Here is a 23,169-nt window from a genome sequence, read left to right as displayed (position 1 = left end):
CTTTTGGTCCTAGACTCGGCGCTCTGGTACCGCTTGCCGTGCGGTAGCTGAGAAAACAGTCTATGACTTGGGTGACTGGAGTCTGACAATTTTATGGGCTTTCCTTGGACACCGCCTATTATATAGATACTGGATGGCAGGAAGCTTGACCCCAGTGATGTACTGGGCTGTACACACTACCCTCTGTAGCACCTTACAGTCAGATGCCGAGCAGTTGCCGTACCAGGTGGTGATGCAACAGGTCAGGATGCTCTTGATGGTGGAGCTTCCTTAGCTCAGTTATGAGCCCTGAGCTGTAGTCAATGAACAGCATTCTCACATAGGTGTTCCTTTTGTCCATGTGGGAAAGGGCAGTGTGGAGTGTGATTGAGATTGCGTCATCTGTGGATCTGTTGGGGCGGTATGCGAATTGGAGTAGGTCTAGGGTATCCGGGAGGATGCTGTTGATGTGAGCCATGACCAGCCTTTCAAAGCACTTCATGGCTACCGATCTGCGTAATATGAGGCGGTAATCATTTAGACAGGTTACCTTCGTTTCCTTGGGCACAAGGACTATGGTGGTATGCTTGAAACGTAAGTATTACAGACTCAGTCAGGGAAAGGTTGAAAATGTCAGTGAAGACACTTGCCAGTTGGTCAGCGCATGCATTGAGTACACGTCCTGGTAATCGATCTGGCCCTGTGGCTTTGTGAATGTTGACCTGTTTAAAGGTCTTGCTACCGAGAGCGTTATCACACTGTCATCCAGAACAGCTGGTGCTCTCGTATGCTCTCAATGCAATTTGATAGGAGAGATGCCAAATCCAAGCTGGCTTCCCTTGACACTTTTTTTGGTGTCCAGGACCATTCACAGTTGAGAAACACTTTTTATGCCAGCTGATTCATGATTTCGACTAGCTGAGAAATGCTGCCTGCCTGCCTGTCTGTCTACTCCCCACTCCCAATCCCTGTACATTCATTGCTACAGGACAGCTAGAGATTGCTTTTGAATATTGAAACAATGTTGCAAATGTCAGAGAGACAGACAGCAAGGTTTATATAAATCACTGTTGTTGAAAACTAAATGTTAGTCTGAAATGTGAGAGAATGTCTAGAAGCTTTTATAGTGGAGATCAAGCCTGGCTCAGCTGATGAGACAGTGGATTGCGCAGTCAGATGGAGCAGAGTAAATAGGCATTTTAACTTCATAGATTTAGCCGGTAGTAATTTGCGGAATAGACACTGGCTGGAACGCACTTTTAACCAATCAGCATTCAGGATTAGGCCCACCTATTGTATAATGAAGCGTTAGGATCTAGGTGCGAGAGGAATAGCCTCGGATTGGAGAGGAGGCAGAGCGTGTTAAGCTTTCCTTAATAAATAGGCCTGCCAGGAGCACGTGGCCAGATATGGGAGAATGATCTGCAACAGACGGTGCATCTCTGTAAAAATATAAATAAAATAGAAGTAAAAATACTAGCATACTAGCATACTACTGTGCCTTTCTAGACCTTATAAACTGTAGAGTAGACCCACAACTGATCCAAATGGAATAAAACATTCAAATTGCCGTTATTGAAATTATATTTTCACTGCAGCCTAGAGTAGAATTTTCTATTCACTTGAAAGCAATAATGCAATTATTCATTGCATTGTGGTGTTGTAGGCTAGTCTAGGTAGGATAATTGTATTGTCCCTAAACAAGATCATTAGGGTAGCTTTTTGAGCTGCATGTCTCATGTTTTCACTGTTCTTTCATGTTCATTATGAACCTGGCCTCTCTGCTGCCTATCAGCTATTCCCCCAATCCTATTTGTTCTTGTGGATTCATTTTGAAAATTGATGCAGCTTTGAATGCTTTTATGTGTGGTACAGTATGATTGCTACATTTCCTATTGCAGATCTGGACAAACGATCCACCTACTGTACCACTATTGTCACTATGAATGGTGGATAGAGGGCAGGATAGACAGTTAGACTGATAGACTATATCGACCTGTGGTATAGTATTTGTTTACTGGTTTATTCAGGTCTCCGTTAGCTTTTGCCGAGGCAGCAGCTTTTCTGTGTGAGGTCCACAAGAGACATAAAACATGACAAGTATCAAATCACTGATACACAAGGATAGTCACACAAATTTGAAATGATACATGAAACAACAAAAACAACAATAATAATAATAGTACAAACAATACAACAAAACAGTTGTTTGTCTTGTCTGTGAGTGTGTGTGTGTGTGTGTGTGTGTGTGTGTGTGTGTGTGTGTGTGTGTGTGTGTGTGTGTGTGTGTGTGTGTGTGTGTGTGTGTGTGTGTGTGTGTGTGCGTGCGCGTGCGTGCGTGTGTGTGTGTGCGTGCGTGTGTGTGTGTGTGTTTGTGGGGGTGCGTGCGTGCGTGCGTGCGTGCGTGCGTGTGTGTGTGTGTGTGTGTGTGTGTGTGTGTGTTTGTGGGTGTGTCCCCTCACAGTCCCCGCTGTTCCATTATATGATGTTTCATCTTTTTTCAAAAGGTAATTTTTCTGTTTACTTGAATATTTGGAGATAAAAGGGAGTTCAATGCGATCATGGCTCTGTATAATATTGTGCGTTGCCATGAACTCGTTTTGGACTTTGAGACTGTGAAGAGACCCCTGCTGGCATGTCTAGTGGGGTATGTATGGGCGTCTGAGCTGAATTTATTTGATTATGCATACAATCTGGAATTTTTATGATAGTAATACATTTCACTAGAAGAGAAGCAGTTAATCTCCTGTCAACCCTCAACCAGGAAAGACTGGCATGTAATTTGTTGATGTTAGTTCTGTATGTGCAGTTAATGGCAAGGTGTGCTGCTCTGTTTTGAGCCAGCTGCAGCTTTGCTAGGTATTTCTTTGCTGCACCTGACCATATTGCTGAACAGTAATCAAGATGGGACAAGACCAGAGCCTGAACAACTAGTACAGTTGATTTGTGTCAAAAAGGCAGAGCATCTTTATATAACAGACATACCCCTCCCCATCTTCACAACAACTTTGTCAATATGACTTGACCATGATAATTAACCATGGTCAAGTTATAACTAGGTGTTTAGCTTCCTCAACTTCCTCAATGGTCCACACCCTGTATAAACTATTTCAGATGAGGTTTAGGTCTTATGTTTTGAACCAAATACAATGCTTTTAGTTGTAGATGTATTTAAGACCAGTTTATTATTGATCACCCATTTTGATACTGACTGTAACTCCTTATTTCAGTGAGCTCACTGGCTGTGGGTGCTGACATGCAATGTGGGATCATACGCATACATAGTAATTCTAGCTTTGTGTAAGACCAGTGGCAAATCATTTGTAAAAATAGAGAAGAGTAACGGCTCAAGGCATCTTTTCTAAGGAACACCTGACTGTACATATCGGATGTTAGTATCACTTTTCAGGAGAAGACAGATGCAGACAGTGTCAAAGTAACAAAAGTTTATTACTAGAACAGGGGGCAGGAAAAACTACAGGTCAAGGGAAGGCAGAGGTCAATAATCCAGATCAGAGTCCATAAGGTACAGAACGGCAGGCAGTCTCGGGGTCAGGGCAGGCAGAGGTCAGTAATCCAGATCAGAGTCCATAAGGTACAGAACGGCAGGCAGTCTCGGGGTCAGGGCAGGCAGAGGTCAGTAATCCAGATCAGAGTCCATAAGGTACAGAACGGCAGGCAGTCTCGGGGTCAGGGCAGGCAGAAGTCAGTAATCCAGGGTGGTGTAACAATGGTGGAAACCTTGGGCGGGTGAGTGAAATTGAACCTCCACTCCTTCTTTCACTCCCGCAGTCACCCATCGATCTGAAAGGTCAAAACGATGAGCTAGTCGAGATCCGTTGGTAGTTCCCGGGCTGCAAGCTCGCCCTTTACTTCCTCTGATACTCCGTGCAGGTACATGTCGAACAGCGCATCCATGTTCCAGGTACTCTCAGCTGCCAACGTGCATAAATCCACTGCATAGTCTGCCACACTGCAGGAGTCTTGCCGAAGCTGGAGTAACTTCCGTGCTCTCCTGGACAATGGAGCATCAAAAACCTTCTTCACCTCCACCACAAACTCTCCCAGACTGAAGCATACGGCCGACTGTTGTTCCCATACTGCTGTAGCCTAGGTGAGAGCCCTCCCGGACATCAGCGTGATGAGGTACGCTATCTATCTGTCTGAGGGGAAGGAGGAGGGCTGCAGCTTGATGATGAGAGAACACTGAGCGAGAAACGCTGACAGGTGCCCGACTCACCCAACAAGTGTCCGACTCTCTTGACGAACAAAACAAACTGGCATCAGACAAACAGAGAACACAGGTATAAAAACACTGGGGATCATGGGGAAGATGGGCAACACCTGGAGAGGGGTGGAGACAAGCACAAAGACAGGTGAAACAGATCAGCGTGTGACTGTTAGAGAAGCTTCCATTTAAGAACACTCTTTGCGTTCTATTGGATAATAACTAACCAACCATGTGATGCCATATGATGTAAAGCCATAGCAAGTGAGTTTCTTCAATAACAATTTATGATCAATAACATCAAAAACTTAGAATATATATATACATAAAATATTTTATTTTATTTATTTAATCTTAAAAAGGAAAAAAATATTTATATATTTATTTAATTTTAATTTTATTGGGGGGTACGTTTAATTTAGCAAAATCCTTGTTCCGATCTCCTGACCCACAATATGTAGAGGTACTTGTCACGCCTTGGTCTTAGTATTTTTGTGTTTTAGTTTATTAGTTGGTCAGGCCAGGGTGTGACATGGGTTTATGTTGTATTTCGTATTGGGGTTTTATTGGTATTGGGATTTGCGGCTGAGTAGGGGTGTTGCATAGGTTTGGCTGCCTGAGGCGGTTCTCAATCAGAGTCAGGTGATTCTCGTTGTCTCTGATTGGGAACCGTATTTAGGTAGCCTGGGTTTCACTTTGTATTTCGTGGGTGATTGTTCCTGTCTCTGTGTAGTTCCACCAGATAGGCTGTAATTAGATTTCACGTTCCGTTTGTTGTTTTGTATTTTGTAATAGTTATTTTATGTATCGCGATCCTTCATTAAAGATCATGAGTAACCACCACGCTGCATTTCGGTCCGACTCTCTTTTGACAAACGAAGAACGCCGTTACAGTGCTGCTGTCTATGTCGGTTGCGGATGGTTTATATTTAGACCGGCATTGCTTAGCATTATAATCTCGTGAGGCTATATCTTGCTTATCTCTGGGATTGACCCAGGATGATGCTAAGTGCACAATATGTTTAAGTTGCAACTTATTATGTTTAGGTTTATTAGATGCTAATTGAACACTTTATTCGCGGGAGCCTCCTCAGTTCATATGTTAGTAGACGTTCTAGGATAGTGAGAGGTGAACGTATAGTTGGGATTTTATTTTTGTTTTACCTCTTGTTCGAGGTCGCGCCGTGCTTTTTTGGCATCGGCCAGACAATGTGTTTATTCTTATTATTTTTTGTATTTTTTTTCTCTTCTGTTTGTGCATGCCTGTTAAATGTGGGCTGATGGGGGGGGGGATAAGTGTTGGGGAAATTAGGGGAACAGGGTGGGAAGTAAAGGTGCTTGCAGGGGGAGGGGTGGGTTGGATAGTGCTCGGGTGTAGGTGCTACATATGCTGATCGTGACGGTTTGGTGTGCTTTCTTAACTTTTTATCGAGTTATATGTTATGCAGGCCACCATAGGAACTACAAATGAGAGGAGGGCGGGGCTTATATTCACTTCCTGGAATGTCAAGGGTTTAAACGAACCAATTAAGAGAGGCAAGGTCCTAACCCACTTGAAAGCACTCTCGTCTGATTTTATATTTTTGCAAGAAACCCATCTGAAAAATAACTCTCATAGCAGACTTAATTGTAGGTGGGTGGGGCAAGTGTATTACTCTAGCTTCTCTGCCAAAACATGAGGCACAGCGATTCTGGTACGGTCAGGAATTCCCTTTCTACATAAAACCACTATTGCGGCTAAAGAGGGTCGTTATGTGATCGTAATAGGAGACATCCACTCTACTTCAGTAACTCTACTAAATATCTATGGGCCAAACATTGATAACCCCTCTTTTTTCAAAGAGTCCTTGCCCTGATTCCAGATATCTCCCATACTAACCTGGTCATTCAAGGGGACCTTAATTGTGTGCTAGACCAATATTTGGATAGATCCTCTACCCGGCAAACCCCTACCTTCTATTCAAGCGAATTCTTGAATATCTACATAAAAAAAATTGAACTTATTTGATATATGGAGGATCGCTAACCCTACGGGTAGGGAATACTCCTTTTACTCTCATGTTCACAATGTTTAAACTCGAATTGACTACTTTTTGGTGGATGCTAGTCTACTCCCATATACCTGTAATGTGAGGTATCATGATATTATAATCTCGGACCACAGTCCACTCACCTTCTCTCTGAGATTGGGTGACATTGTACCAAACAAGAGGGTCTGGAGGTTGAATCCTCAGCTCCTCACAGAACCAACATTCTGTGAACATCTTAAAGACCAAATTACATTTTTCTTTGATACCAACAACAACACAGAGACTTCTCCAGCATTATTGTGGGAAACACTGAAGTCTTATCTGAGAGGCTGTACCATCTCCTTTCAGGCTGCCAGGAGTAGGCGAAACAGAGGAAAACTGGAAGAACTGGAGGGACAAATTCACTTACTGGATAGGGAGAATACTAGCCATCTATCTATTGTGCAACCTTAAAAAAATACCTCTTTAAAATTAGAATATAATCAGATTCTCTCAGCTAAAATTGCTAAATCTTTTCTCTATACCAAGCAAAAATATTTTGAGTTTGGTGACAAACCACACAAATTACTCGCCAGACAACTTTGAAAAAATGTGAGTGACCGAATGATTCACAAAGTTAAATCTGCATCTGGGGAATTACTCTCTTCCCCCAAAGACATCAATGACAGATTCCGGCAGTTTTATGAGACTCTATATAAATCTAAAGCGGATCCTAACCCCTTAATTATGCAAAGATTTTTGGAGGACTGTAATCTTCCTGCCCTGAACCAGGAAGATTCTAACTTCCTGAATAAGGAAATATCTCTTGATGAAATTCGAGTAACAATTAAATCTCTAAAGACTGGCAAGACCCCGGGCCCAGATGGATACCCTGGTGAATTCTATAAAACATTCAGCAACATGCTCTCTCCCTACCTGCACAAAATGTTGGTTCAGGCCAATGAGGATGGAGCTCGCCCATCTACTTTGGATGAAGCGTTGTTAACGTAATTTAATTATTTCCAATATGTTTTCATTAATTGAATTCACTTAGTCTATTTTATGAGAATTTGTAAGATTCTTATTTGCATAAAATAGACGGAGACCAGTCTTATCAAAAATGGATAATAGTATTTATTCTCGGAGCACGCTGCCATGTAACCACGAACAACAGTTTATATACAAAATATGACGTCATTGGTGAATGAATCTCCTCTTCTCGACTGAGACAAAGCAATTTTAAAAGTTCATTCAAAGTTCATTCTGACCCACTAGCACACACACAGGACACACAACATAACTGAATTAACTTTTGATCCCTCACCATTATCGATCACCACTTAGCTGACAGTTCTCGTTAACAGAAAACCTAGGAATGCACTCACTGCCTTATCTAAAACACCCCAGAGCTAAGTTTTGTCGGTTCAACCATAGGTTAACAACCCTCTCTGCTTACTTTACCCACAACCCATTCCTCCCCAGACTAGTAGGAATGGTATTCATTATGTTTAATTACTCCTTGTCCATGCCACATAATCCCTTCTTATGAACTCATATTGTTAATCGGATATAATAAAACAGAGTATAAGTTTACTTAGTTACAGTTCTATTTAAGATGAGGATATTGTTTAGTCATTTATTCATAAAATTCCTAACAAGCGTTCATTACAGTTATACATAAGAAGGGTAAAGATCTGGAAGAGGTAGGGACATACAGACCAATATCTCTCCTTAATACAGACCAAAAGATTTTAGCAAAAACTCTGGCTAACAGGCTTAGCACTTTAATTGGCAAATTGGCCCATCCGGACCAGACCGGCTTTATCCCTAACAGAAACTCATTCTTCCATCTCAGGCGCCTCTTCAACATTATGTATTCTCAGAGGTTACCCAACGTGGACCTTGCCGCTATATCTCTTGACGCCGAAAAAGGCTTTGACCAAGTTGAGTGGCCCTATCTATTCAAGGTCCTACAGAAATGTAATATTGGGGATGGGTTCATAAATTGGATCCAGCTTTTATATAAGAACCTCTGTGAAGGAATATGTAACGGTTTTCTTGTGGTGAAGGAGAGGCGGACCAAAACGCAGCATGGTGATTATTCATGTTTAATTTATAAAGACTCTACACATGAACAAACTAACAAAACAATAAACGTGAGAAAACCTAAACAGCCTATCTGGTGAAAACAAACACAGAGACAGGAACAATCACCCACCAACACACAGTGAAACCCAGGCTACCTAAGTATGATTCTCAATCAGAGACAACTAATGACACCTGCCTCTGATTGAGAACCATACTAGGCCGAAACATAGAAATACCCAAATCATAGAAAAACAAACATAGACTGCCCACCCCAACTCACGCCCTGACCATACTAAATAATGACAAAACAGAGGAAATAAAGTTCAGAACGTGACAGAATACTCACTAACCAATCAGTGTCGCCCCGATTTAACCTTTACTGAGGGACACGGCAGGGTTGTGCGCTGCCGCCTATGCTCTTCACCCTAATTATCGAACCTCTTGCTCAGGCGATTAGATCTCATGCAGCAATACACGGCTATAATACTAAAGATACTAAGATTTCCCTATACGCAGATGACATCCCCCTCTATGTAACAGAACCCCAGGCTAGTATTCCAGCTATTCTTGATGTGATCAATTCTTTTGGTACCTTCTCGAGATACAGAATATATATATTTTTTTTTAACCTTTATTTAAACAATTGTAATTGTTTTTTTTTACCTTTATTTAACCAGGCAAGTCAGTTAAGAACAAATTCTTATTTTCAATGACGGCCTAGGAACAGTGGGTTAACTGCCTGTTCAGGGGCAGAACGACAGATTTTGTACCTTGTCAGCTCGGGGATTTGAACTTGCAACCTTTTGGTTACTAGTCCAATGCTCTAACCACTAGGCTACACTGCCGCCCCGGAACAAGAGTGAATTAATGCCCATACGGTTACAAAACACCTCCTGGCTAGAACATCTCCCAGTTAAGGTATTTTCAGAAAAATGTACCTACCTAGGAATTGTAGTTACCAAACAATACTCCTTACTCTTTAAAGAGAATTTCCCCTCTCTGATACAAAAACTCAAGGCAAACATACCATTTTGGAGAACTCTCCCAATTTCTCTGCTCGGAGGAATTAATGCCATTAAAATGGTCTTCCTCCCACAACTGCTCTACCTATATCAGGGGGTCCCGGTATTCATACCTAAATCCTTTCATAAACAACTGGACTCAATTATCAATCCTTTCATCTGGGATTATAAAACACACAGGATAGGTAAAAAACACCTCTGTAAATCCAAGATGGAGGGAGGATTGTCTCTCCCAAATGTTATACTTTATTACTGGGCCGCTAACCTCCGTGCTGTTATGTTTCTGCTGGATGACGCACTTCTGTCATCCAGCTGGCTTAGTATGGAGCGTGAGGAGTGTCACCCCTTCTCTATTGGGGCTGTGATTTTGTCACCTGTCAATCTGGAGTTGTCACTTTATTGTAACAATCCTATTATACATAGCACAGTCCGAATATGGAAGCAAATTAAAGTCCATTTTGAGCTTAGACCAATGTCATTCATGCTCCCTGTCGCCAGGAATCCCTCCTTTGGCCCCTCTAACCTTGATAACACTTTTGAGCGATGGGGAGAGATGGGAATAAGTACCATAGGGGATTTATTCATAGCAGGGACCTTTGCTTCCTTTGAGTTGCTGAGGGAAACTTATAATCTTCCCAGAAGTCATCTTTTTCAGATACCTACAAATTAGAGACTACGTTAGAAAACACCTCCCAACATTTGGGAATGCTAAACCTTCCAAGTTTGACAGATGCATAAAAATATGCCCCACCTCAGACAAACTGATATCACGTCTATATGATGCTTTTCAATCTGTTAGCACACCTTCTACAGATGCCATTAAGGCAAAATGGGAGGAAGAACTAGGGATTGACATTTTGGTGGTAGACTGGGAAGAGAGCTTGGAGTATATCCACACATGCTCCATTAATTCCAGACATCATCTCATACAATTCAAGGTATTACACAGATTACACTACTCCAAAACTAAACTGCATACGATATTTCCTGATACATCCCCTGTGTGATAAATGTCAGGCTGCGCAGGGTACACTACTCCACTGCTTTGCCCTATGCTCTAGCTTGCATGGTTATTGGTGTGGGATTTTTGGGATCCTCTCTGAAGTTTTGGAGACTTCAATAGACCCGGACCCGCTTCTGATAATCCTGGGAGTATCTGAGTCCCTAAATGGATTAACCAACCCCCAAAAACAACTAATCTCTTACAGTCTCATTTCGGGCAAAAAAAGAATAATCTTGTTGTTTTGGAAAAGGAGGGAAGCGCCCTCTACCAAATTATGGCTCAGTGAATTGGCAAACACTGTACACTTAGAAAGAATTAGATATATTCTGAACAATCAATTATCAACATTTGATCAAATCTGGCAGCCTTTCCTCTCCTACTTGGACGAGTCGGCACTATGAATTTGTACTTATTAACGCACTCTCAATTGCAATATCTAAATCTACCTTTGGGCAGCATGTGCTGGCCCTGTCACCTGAGCAGTTGGGGTGGGGGGATAAGTGGGGGATGACATTTACCCTCTTTCTTTCTACATGTTCTTGTTCTGTATGTTGTGTTTTGTATTATTTGTTTTTTACCTGTTTTTTTTGTTGTTCCTGTCTGCTCTTTTATGTTTAGATAAGAATTGTATAGCTATCTTGTATACCTATACACCATTCTTGTGTGTGTTCAATAAAAAATAATTGAAACAGAAAACGTTAGAATAGTCAAAGTTAGCGCATGGAAAAGCAAAGTGCATAAGGGCTGTACCAAAACACCTTGATATAGGGGTGGCGCATGCAAGCATATGAGGAAATTTGGCAAGGATGGAAGAAATTTTACAGTAAAACCTGCAAAAGGGCTAATGTAAACCAGAGCAAAAAACACACTATCCTCTCCTGTGTCCAATAAAAAAACACACAGCCCTCTCCAAAGCAAAATTAAAACTTAGACAACCCTCCCCTATTTTGAACCACCCCACCATGATTGGAAAGTTAGTCTAGCCAATTATCTTTTAGTAATCATGTCCGAATACCGACCGAGCACTCAGGGCAGGTGCCCTCACTCTCACTCAGATATCATTAACATAGCATAAGTCATGGCAAAATGTGTAGAATTGTTGGAAATGATCTTTAAAACTGCAAACATTTCTCTCCACCCTATGGCAAAATGTGTAGAATTGCAGGAAATTTACTTTCAAACATATAAATTGTTCTCTCAAAATGAGTGGAATTGCATGAAGTGTTATAAAATTGCAAAAATATAGTGTGTCTCTGTCATGCTCGCTATCCTGAGAACCATACCCAGCCAAAAAACAAAGAAATGCAAAAACATAGAACATAGGACATAGAATGCCCACCCTAGTCACACCCTGGCCTAACCAAAATAGAGAATAAAAAGCCTCTCTATGGCCAGGGCGTGACAATCTCCACCCCATGGCAAAATGTGTAGAACTGAAAAAACTTGCTTTAAAACTGTGAATAAGTATCTCTTCTCCATGGCAAAATGAGTAGAACTGCATGAAATGTGTTATAAATTTGCAAAATTCTCTCCCCGCCCCCATGGGAAAATGTGTAGAACTACAGAGAATGGGCTTTAAAACGGCAACATTTCTTAAATGTAGGTGTTCCAAAAGGTTCACATTGGTGGTTTGTAGGCTATGCCTGGAAGCCTGGAGATGATAAATGTGTTAATGTTCATTAACAGTCAATTACCGTGAGACCAGCAGTTATTTGCATGACAGTTACTGGCTGACAAAATGTCATGACCATCAGGATGAATTAGATTTAATAAAATATAAATGTCAACAATAGTTCAATGCTGCTATTCAGTCAGATGACTGGATTAAACAGATTATTATGAGACAATTTGGAATTCCATTTGGTATGTACAATATGAGTTAATTAATTTGCTCTTTATGTTAAACTTTCGTAAAAGGCCAGAGTCATCGTATTTGGTGGTTGTTATGCAGTCAGTGCCTGCAGAAAACCACCTGCTCTATGCCAACTTTCAAGCCCTCTCCTCTCTTGACCACACAGCTGCTGTGGCATTACACTGGGAAGGATTAGGAGAGAGCTGTCAGGGTGACATAGGTGCCAAGAAGGTGTGCCAAGCTCTAACTACCCCACATGGCTAAATTAACCCAATGTTGATGGCATATCAACACAGGTTTATGTGCCATTTGGATGCCTTCTATCTCTTCTGTGCCAGCTACACCCATCGGTATGTAGTAACACCATGGCCATGCCCAGCACTGTTACTATGGCAGCAGGAGCTGCCAAGATGGCTGCAGCCAAGTCTTTGACACCAGTAGTGAGTAGTGTGACTTTGGGCCTCCATGCCCATGACACAGGCCCAGTCCCATAGACCTGTAGTGAACTCTGGCATAACTGTTGGACCGATTGGGTCAAAGGCTCATCGTGACCTCCTGCCAACCAGCCTGCCTGTCCACCCGCTGCTTGCCTAACTTGCTGGGATGCTGTACACTATACTGTATGAAAAACTACTAGGCCTATGCGCAGTTTATCTTTGGAGTAAACTAGGTTTGCGAAAGTCTGACCACCTCTGCTATGAAGTCACACAGGACCATTCCAGTCTAGAGAAAATAGGACGTCCACTCAGCAGACCTGGGTTCAAATACTATTTCAGGCACTTCAATCACTATTCAATACATTTAAGAACAAGTATTCAGATAACCTTTATATGAAAACAAGTAGTTGAATATTGGAATGTATTTGGGAATGCACTTGGAAAGTATTGGAAAATGCAAAAATACACTGACTCAAATACACTCCCATGCATTTAACCCAGGTATTTGAAAATTATATTTGAAATAAGTATTGGAAAATACTTGCAAATACAATTTAGTTGACCAAATAACCATTTAAATACTCAAATAAAAGTACTTGTTTTGGCATTTTTTTTTGAATAATCAATTACACAGAACGTTGTATTTAAATAACAAATACTCAAATACTTTGAACCCACTCAGTAAGTGAATGTGATCTCCCTGCCAGCTTTAATAGCACATGGCAGCCACACCATCTGCTCCTGTCTTCTCACCTCTCCTGACCTAGCCAGATTCTTTCCACTCGTGACGATTTATGTTTTCCATGGCGCTTGTTGTGGGCACTGGATGTTTATATTTTTAAAACAAGCATTGTAAATGATGCACTGATGTCATCTGCGTGTAAATATGGCTCTTGTTGTCACTTGTGACCCCATTCTCACAGGACAGAGATAAGGCTGCTGTTTCCTCACTCCGAAGCATAAATATTTATGGAACGTTCACCCTGTGCGTTGTTGTTGTTTGCAGAAGAAAAGGGATTCTATACTATGTTCTGTAGGAACTGGTTAGCATGTGACTGGTTTTCATGTGTAAGGTATGCAGGGTACAATGTCACCAGTCTCCCACCCATGCTGAAAATACAGTGGATTAAATAGCTTTGTGGAGTAGATTATGAATGGTATTAATGCCATATTCACTGTTCTGCAATGACTCTCCATAAGCAGCGAAGTAGAATGTCCTCTATAGAGAAACAGTGTATATAACACCGTGAGCTGTTTTATGAGAATCTTCTCCATCTTTTGTCTCTGTGTCCTCCTGTCCTAGGTTGCCTCCTACGTGAGAGTGGTGAATGATATTTATGACAAGGCCGACTTTGACGGTCTCAAGCTAATCAACTTCAAAGTGAAATCACTCAGTGTAAGAACTCCACTCATTCACAATGGCTGCAATGTTCTGTGTTTCAAGGCTTATCCACTTTAGATGTGCTGATACTACAGTATGATTACTCCTAAATTAACGAAGCTCAGCTAGCAACTTGATATGTGCAATTGACAAACTAGTTATGTTTTCCCTTTCTTTCTCTCCTTCTTGTACTCAAAGGCTCCTTTATGGGTGATTTTGGGAAGAGCTATTATAGAAATAATGCAGCATCCTCAGGTGCTGCCAATGTGTCTCCTATAGGTCATGAGAGAGGAGGATGAGACCAACCCCCTGAATCGGCCCTTCCTCGGCCCAGAGAAGCTGCTCAGTCTGTTCTCTGAGAGTAACTGGGGAAACTACTGTCTGTCCTACCTGCTGACCAACAGGGACTACAGTGGAGTGCTGGGGCTGGCATGGGAGGGCAAGACAGGTGAGAGGCAGGGTCTGGAAAGCAATAGAGACACACACACGGACACAAGCATAAAAACAGCCCCGCTGCCCTCCTAAACACTACCGCATTACACACACATACAAACCCACACATTCCTGAATTTTGACTGCTCCTCAATCATAGTCGCATCTCCAATTAAAGTTGCATGTCCAATGTCTTCTCTAGAAGCCAAAATCTTATCTGACCTTTCCACATCTGATATGCGTCTTATTTGACCTAACTTAACCTGTTTATTGTTGTATGTGAGGAAGGGGGGACCTGTTCCCATAGGGGGTGGAGCACCTTGGGTGTTTCCATCACATCGTTAGCTGGGCCGCCTTTGATTGGCTGATCAGAGGGGCGTGAGAGAGAGACTTTCATGCATCCTATGCGACCTCCTCTCTCCCCCTCCCCCTTTATGGTGCTATAAACCCTGTGGAACCCGCTGAACCCTGAAGTGAGTGAGGGCAGTATGAGCAAAGCAAAACACACACACACACACACACTGCCTTGCACCAGACTGAAATCAGACTCATACCACTGTAGAAGGACTGTGTCCACAAGACACAGAACTCTGTGGCCTTTTGCAAACAGTAATTGTAGTTGCCTTCTCAAAACATAAATACATTAATCAAAACTATATTATACGGTAAAAAATGTGCTTGTAAAAAGATTAACACAACCATACTTATCTCCAAGCAGACAAAACAGAAAGTGGGTCTGTCTTTTAAAAATCCCAGTAGATACATTTTGATCATCATGATTTAGTGACTGCAAGTAATTTTCTTTGCAGTCACTAAGTCATCACATCAAATCAAATTGTATTAGTCACATGTGTCGAATACAATAAGAATAAGAAATAAAAGTAACACGTAATTAAAGAGCAGCAGTAAAATAACAATAGCGAGACTATATACAGGGGGGTACCGGTACAGAGTCAATGTGCGGGGGCACCGGTTAGTCGTGGTAATATGTACATGTAGGTAGAGTTATTAAAGTGACTATGCATAGATGATAACAACAGGTAGCAGCGGGGTGCAAATAGTCTGAGTAGCCGTTTGATTAGATGTTCAGGAGTCTTATGGCTTGGAGGTAGAAGCTGTTTAGAAGCCTCCGGTACCGCTAGCCATGTGGTAGCAGAGAGAACAGTCTATAATTAGGGTGGCTGGAGTCTTGGACAATTTTTAGGGCCTTCCTCTGACACCGCCTGGTACAGAGGTCCTGGGTGGCAGGAAGCTTTGCCCCAGTGATGTACTGGGCTGTACGCATTACCCACTGTAGCGCCTTGCTGTTGGAGAACGAGCAGTTGCCATACCAGACAGTGATGCAACCAGTCAAGATGCTCTCGATGGTGCAGCTGTATAACTTTTTGAGGATCTGGGGACCCATGCCAAATCTTTTCAGTCTCCTGAGGGGGAAAAGGTTTTGTCATGCCCTCTTCACGACTGTCTTGGTGTGATTGGACCATGCTAGTTTGTTGGTGATGTGAATACCAAGAAACTTGAAGCTCTCAACCTGCTCCACTCCAGCCCCGTCAATGAGAATGGGGGCATGCCTGGTCCTCTTTTTCCTGTAGTCCACAATCATCTCCTTTGTCTTGATCATGTTGAGCAAGAGGTTGTTGTTCTGGAACCACCCGGCCAGGTCTCTGACCTCCTTCCTATAGGCTGTTTCTTCGTTGTCGGTGATCAGGCCTACCACTGTTGTGTCATCGGTAAACTTAATGATGGTGTTGGAGTTGTGCCCTGGCCGTGCAGTCATGAGTGAACAGGGAGTACAGGAGGGGACAGAGCACACACCCCTGAGGAGCCCCTCTGTTGAGGATCAGTGTGGCAGGTGTGTTGTTACCTACCCTTACTACCTGGGGGTGTCCCGTCAGGAAGTCCAGGATCCAGTTGCAGAGGGAAGTGTTTAGTCAAAAATCAAATCAAATTCATTTATATAGCCCTTCCTACATCAGCTGATATCTCAAAGTGCTGTACAGAAACCCAGCCTCAAACCCCAAACAGCAAGCAATGCAGGTGTAGAAGCACGGTGGCTAGGAAAAACTCCCTAGAAAGGCCAAAACCTAGGAAGAAACCTAGAGAGGAACCAGGCTATGTGGGGTGGCCAGTCCTCTTCTGGCTGTGCCGGGTGGAGATTATAACAGAACATGGCCAAGATGTTCAAATGTTCATAAATGACCAGCATGGTCAAATAATAATAATCATAGGCAGAACAGTTGAAACTGGAGCAGCAGCACGGCCAGGTGGACTGGGGACAGCAAGGAGTCATTATGTCAGGTAGTCCTGAGGCATGGCTCTAGGGCTCAGGTCCTCCGAGAGAGAGAAAGAAAGAGGGAAAGAGAGAATTAGAGAGAGCATACTTAAATTCACACAGGACACCGGATAGGACAGGAGAAGTACTCCAGATGTAACAAACTGATCCTAGCCCCCCGACACAAACTACTGCAGCATAAATACTGGAGGCTGAGACAGGAGGGGTCAGGAGACACTGTGGCCCTATCCGATGACACCCCTGGACAGGGCCAAACAGCAAGGATATAAACCCACCCACTTTGCCAAAGCACAGCCCCCACACCACTAGAGGGATATCTTCAACCACCAACTTACCATCCTGAGACAAGGCAGAGTATTGCCCACAAAGATCTCCTCCACGGCACAACCCAAAGGGGGGCGCCAACCCAGACAGGAAGATCACATCAGTGACTCAACCCACTCAAGTGACGCACCCCTCCTAGGGACGGTATGAAAGAGCCCTAGTAAGCCAGTGACTCAGCCCCTGTAATAGGGTTAGAGGCTGAGAATCCCAGTGGCGGTTCGTTGCTCCAGAGCCTTTCCGTTCACCGTCACACTCCTGGGCCAGACTACACTCAATCATATGACCCACTGAAGAGATGAGTCGTCAGTAAAGACTTAAAGATTAAGACGGAGTCTGCGTCTCTCACATGGGTAGGCAGACCATTCCATAAAAATGGAGCTCTATAGGAGAAAGCCCTGCCTCGAGCTGTTTGCTTAGAAATTTTAGGGACAATTAGGAGATCTGCGTCTTGTGACCGTGGCGTACGTGGAGGTATGTACGGCAGGACCAAATTGGAGAGATAGGTAGGAGCAAGCCCATGTAATGCTTTGTAGGTTAGCAGTAAAACCTTGAAATCAGCCCTTGCCTTGACAGGAAGCCAGTGTAGGGAGGCTAGCACTGGAGTAATATGATCCAATTTTTGGGTTCTAGTCAGGATTCTAGCAGCCGTATTTAGCACTAACTGAAGTTTATTTAGTGCTTTATCCGGGTAGCCGGAAAGTAGAGCATTACAGTATTATAACCTAGAAATGCCAAAAGCATGGATTCATTTTTCTGCATCATTTTTGAACAGAAAGTTTCTGATTTTTGCAATGTTACGTAGATGGAAAAAAGCTGTCCTTGAAATGGTCTTGATATGTTCTTCAAAAGAGAGATCAGGGTCCAGAGTAACGCCGAGGTCCTTCACAGTTTTATCTGAGACGACTGCACAACCATTAAGATTAATTGTCAGATTCAACAGAAGATCTCTTTGTTTCTTGGGACCTAGAACAAGCATCTCTGTTTTGTCCGAGTTTAAAAGTAGAAAGTTTGCAGCCATCCACTTCCTTATGTCTGAAACACATGCTTCTTGCGAGGGCAATTTTGGGGCTTCACCATGTTTCATTGAAATGTACAGCTGTGTGTCATCCGCATAGCAGTGAAAGTTAACATTATGTTTTCGATTGACATCCCCAAGAGGTAAAATATATAGTGAAAACAATAGTGGTCCTAAAACGGAACCTTGAGGAACACCGAAATTTACAGTTGATTTGTCAAAGGACAAACCATTCACAGAGACAAACTGATATCTTTCCGACAGATAAGATCTAAACCAGGCCAGAACTTGTCCGTGTAGACCATTTTGGGTTTCCAACCTCTCCAAAAGAATGTGGTGATCGATTGTATCAAAGCAGCACTAAGGTCTAGGAGCACGAGGACAGATGCAGAGCCTCGGTCTGATGCCATTAAAAGGTCATTGACCACCTTCACAAGTGCAGTCTCAGTGCTATGATGGGGTCTAAAACCAGACTGAAGCATTTTGTATACATTGTTTGCCTTCAGGGAGGCAGTGAGTTGCTGTGCAACAGCCTTTTCTAAAATATTTGAGAGGAATGGAAGATTCGATATAGGCCGATAGTTTTTTATATTTTCTGGGTCAAGGTTTGGCTTTTTCAAGAGAGGCTTTATTACTGCCACTTTTAGTGAGTTTGGTACACATACTGTGGATAGAGAGGCGTTTATGATGTTCAACATAGGAGGGCCAAGCACAGGAAGCAGCTCTTTCAGTAGTTTAGTTGGAATAGGGTCCAGTATGCAGCTTGAAGGTTTAGAGGCCATGATTATTTTTATCATTGTGTCAAGAGATATAGTACTAAAACACTTGAGTGTCTCTCTTGATCCTAGGTCCTGGCAGAGTTGTGCAGACTCAGGACAACTGAGCTTTGAAGGAATACACAGATTTAAAGAAGAGTCCGTAATTTGCTTTCTAATAATCATGGTCTTTTCCTCAAAGAAGTTCATGAATTTATTCCTGCTGAAGTGAAAGCCATCCTCTCTTTGGGAATGCTGCTTTTTAGTTAGCTTTGCGACAGTATCAAAAAGGAATTTCGGATTGTTCTTATTTTCCTCAATTAAGTTGGAAAAATAGGATGATCGAGCAGCAGTAAGGGCTCTTCGATACTGCACGGTACTGTCTTTCCAAGCTAGTCGGAAGACTTCCAGTTTGGTGTGGCGCCATTTCCGTTCCAATTTTCTGGAAGCTTGCTTCAGAGCTCAGGTATTTTCTGTGTACCAGGGAGCTAGTTTGTTATGAGAAATATTTTTAGTTTTTAGGGGTGCAACTGAATCTAGGGTATTGCGCAAGGTTAAATTGAGTTCCTCAATTAGGTGGTTAACTGATTTTTGTCCTCTGGCGTCCTTGGGTAGACAGAGGGAGTCTGGAAGGACATCAAGGAATTTTTGTGTTGTCTGTGAATTTATAGCACGACTTTTGATGTTCCTTGGTTGGGGTCTGAGCAGATTATTTGTTGCAATTGCAAACATAATAAAATGGTGGTCTGATAGTCCAGGATTATGAGGAAAAACATTAAGATCCACAACATTTATTCCATGGGACAAAACTAGGTCCAGAGTATGACTGTGACAGTGAGTCGGTCCAGAGACATGTTGGACAGTCCCAGGGTCCTTAGCTTATTGATGAGCTTTGAGGGCACTATGGTGTTGAACGCAGAGCTGTAGTCAATGAATAGCATTCTTACATAGGTGTTCCTTTTGTCCAGGTGGGAAAGGGAAGTGTGGAGTACAATAGAGATTGCATTATCTGTGGAACTGTTAAGGCGGTATGCAAATTGGAGTGGGTCTAGGGTTTCTGGGATAATGGTGTTGATGTGAGCCATGACCAGCCTTTCAACACACTTCATGGCTACAGGCGTGAGTGCTATGGGTCAATAATCATTTAGGCAGGTTGCTTTAGTGTTCTTGGGCACAGGGACTATGGTGGTCTGCTTGAAACATGTTGGTATTACGGACTCGGACAGGGAGAGATTGAAAATGTCAGCGAAGACACTTGCCAGTTGGTCAGCGCATGCTCTCAGTACACGTCCTGGTAATCTATCTGGCCCTGCAGCCTTGTGAATGTTGACCTGTTTAAAGGTTTTACTCACATCGGCTGCAGAGAGCGTGATCACACAGTCTTCCGGAACAGCTGGTGCTCTCATGCATGTTTCAGTGTTACTTGCCTCGAAGCGAGCATATAAGTAGTTTAGCTTGTCTGGTAGCCTTGTGTCACTGGGCAGCTCTCGGCTTTACTTCCCTTTGTAGTCTGCAATGGTTTGCAAGCCCTGCAACACCCAACAAGCATCAGAGCCGGTGAAGTACAATTCGATCTTAGTCCTGTATTGACGCTTTGCCTGTTTGGTGGTTCATCGGAGGGCATAGTGGTATTTCTTATAAGCTTCTGGGTTAGAGTCTCGCTCCTTGAAAGCGGCAGCTCTAGCCTTCACCTCAGTGTGGATGTTGCTTGTAATCCATGGCTTCTGGTTGGGGTATGTTCATACGGTTACTGTGAAGACGGCATCATCAATGCACATATTGATGAAGCCAATAACTGATGTGGTGTACTCCTCAATGACATTGGAGGAATCCCAGAACATATTCTAGTATGTGCTAGCAAAACAGTCCTGTTGCTTAGCATCTGCTTCATCTGCACTTTTTTATTGATCGAGTCACTGCTTCCTTCTTTAATGTTTGCTTGTAAGCAGGAATCAGGAGGATAGAATTATGGTCAGATTTTCCAAATGGAGGGCGAGGGAGAGCTTTGCATGCGTCTCTGTGTGTGGAGTAAAGGGTTTTTTCCCCTCTGGGCTTGCAAGTTTCCCTGCATTAAAGTCCTCGGCCATTAGGAGCGTTGCCTTTATGTGAATGTTTTCCTGTTTGCTTATGGCGGAATACATCGAGTGTTGTCTGAGTGCCAGCATCAGTCTGTGGTGGTATGTAGACAGCTACAAAAAATACAGATGAAAACTCTCTTGGTAGATAGATGGGTTTACAGCTTATCATGAGATACTCTACCTCAGGCAAGCAAAACCTTGAGACTTCCTTCGATATCGTGCACCAGCTGTTATTTACAAATATACATTGTCGACCGCCACTTGTCTTACGAGACGCCGCTGTTCTATTCTGCCAATACAGCGTATAACCAGCCAGCTGTATGGTGATAATGTCGTTGATCAGCCACGACTCGGTGAAGCATAAGATATTATAGTCTTGTATGTACCGTTGGTAGTTAAATCTTGCGCGTAGGTCATCGATTTTATTTTCAAAAAATTGCACGTTTGCTAGCAGAATGGAAGGCAGTAGGAGTTTATTTGATCTCCTACGAATTCTCAGAAGGCCCTTCGGACCCTTTTTCTCCGCCTTTCTCCGCCTTCTCTTTACGCAAATTATATGATGATCAAAATTGGAAGTACAACTATCCAAAGGTGCAGGATTATGGGCAATTACTATCCTTTTGTGCACCAAACAATTTCATACAATTTCAGAGTGATGGCTGGAACTGGGACCTTTCTGTTGCATTTCAAAGATGGTGGTAGAAAAAAAACTGGTTGTTTTTTTTCTTTGTATTTTCTTCTACCAGATCTATTGTGTTATATTCTCCTACATTCAATTCACATTTACACACACTTCAAAGTGTTTCCTTTCAAATGGTACCAAGAATATGCATGTCCTTGCTTCAGGGCTTGCTTGAGCTACAGGCAGTTCTAGGTATGTCATTTTAGGTGAAAATTGAAAAAAGGGGGATATCCCTAAGAATTAAAAACCCTTCTTTAACCTGTCTCCTCCCCTTCACCCACACTTATTGAAGTGGATTTAACAGGTGACATCAATAAGGGATCATAGTTTTCACCTGGATTCACCTGGTCAGTACATGTCATGGAAAGAGCAGGTTTTCCTAATGTTTTATACACCCAGTGTATATTACTATAATGGTAATGTAGTAGTAGTAGTGGTAGTGGGAGTTGTATTACTAGAAGTGGTTATATTGCCTGGGGAACAATAGAATTGGACATAAGTGTTGTCCTTCGCTCAATATAACCACCTCTAGCAAATATCCTTTGCCTGTGGCAATAGTGGCTGTGCCCCATTGCAAATATATCTAGTGCCTACTGTGAAGCCAAGCCTAGTTAAATAAAGGTCACATAAAAAATATTTATATATATATTTAAGCCAAGGTAAACTCCCAACTCCTATAGCCCATGTCAGTTCCATGACCAAAGCTTTTCTACGATCCACATACTGTAACAAAACGGGCCTCTCTGAAATGAGTGGTGGGCTAGCTGAAAGATGATGTCACAGTACTGCATTCTGTGAGGAAAAGGCCAGCTGTTTGTAATTGGTGGCCGGTGGGATCGCATGCAGTGCAGGAGCATTATATAAGCCAACAAGTTAAGGAAAGTCACCGATACACAGACCCATCTGGCCGTGAGGCTTTTATCTGCCCCAGTGAGAACTTAGCCTGCCTTCTGGCCTGTCAAATCAAATCAAATGAATGTTTATTTGTCACGTGCGCTGAATACAACAGGTGTAGGCAGACCGTACAGTGAAATACTTACTTACAGGCTCTAACCAATAGTGCAAAAAGGTATTAAGTGAACAATAGGTCAGTAAAGAAATAAAAACAACAATAAAAAGACAGTGAGAAACAGTAGCGAGGCTATAAAAGTAGCGAGCCTACATACAGACACCGGTTAGTCAGGCTAATTGAGGTAGTACGTACATGTAGATATGGTTAAAGTGACTATGCATATATGATGAACAGAGAGTAGCAGTAGCGTAAAGAGGGGTTGGTGGGTGGCAGGACACAATGCAGATAGCCCGGTTAGCCAATGTGCAAGAGCACTGGTTGGTCGGTCCAATTGAGGTAGTATGTACATATGTACATGAACGTATAGTTAAAGTGACTGTGCATATATGATAAACATCCATACTGTCCATACTTTCATTGATATTTATGGGGCTGGGGACAACCTCAATAAAACATAAATACGGGCTTGTGGTGTTAAAGAGAAAGGTTAAGGTCACGTATGCAACCTATACTGTAAGCAATATAGTGAAGGGTGGACAGCCATAACACAGCTATTACAGTAGAAATGGCACATTAGTA

At 42.6% G+C, this 23,169-nt stretch overlaps 1 protein-coding gene across 1 annotated transcript in view; it reads left to right on the top strand.

The window, feature by feature from the left end:
- Nucleotides 1-23,169, top strand: part of si:ch1073-396h14.1 (disintegrin and metalloproteinase domain-containing protein 10) — an 88,880-nt gene that overhangs the window by 25,336 nt on the left and 40,375 nt on the right. Inside the window, exons 7-8 of the mRNA XM_064952262.1 lie at nucleotides 13,922-14,014; nucleotides 14,279-14,447. Of these exons, the coding sequence (XP_064808334.1) occupies nucleotides 13,922-14,014; nucleotides 14,279-14,447 (262 nt within the window). The remainder of the gene's footprint in view (nucleotides 1-13,921; nucleotides 14,015-14,278; nucleotides 14,448-23,169) is intronic.

Source organism: Oncorhynchus masou, chromosome 31, assembly GCF_036934945.1.
Source record: "Oncorhynchus masou masou isolate Uvic2021 chromosome 31, UVic_Omas_1.1, whole genome shotgun sequence".
Taxonomy (NCBI): Eukaryota; Metazoa; Chordata; class Actinopteri; order Salmoniformes; family Salmonidae; genus Oncorhynchus; species Oncorhynchus masou.
This window is presented reverse-complemented; position numbering and strand designations above follow the sequence as displayed.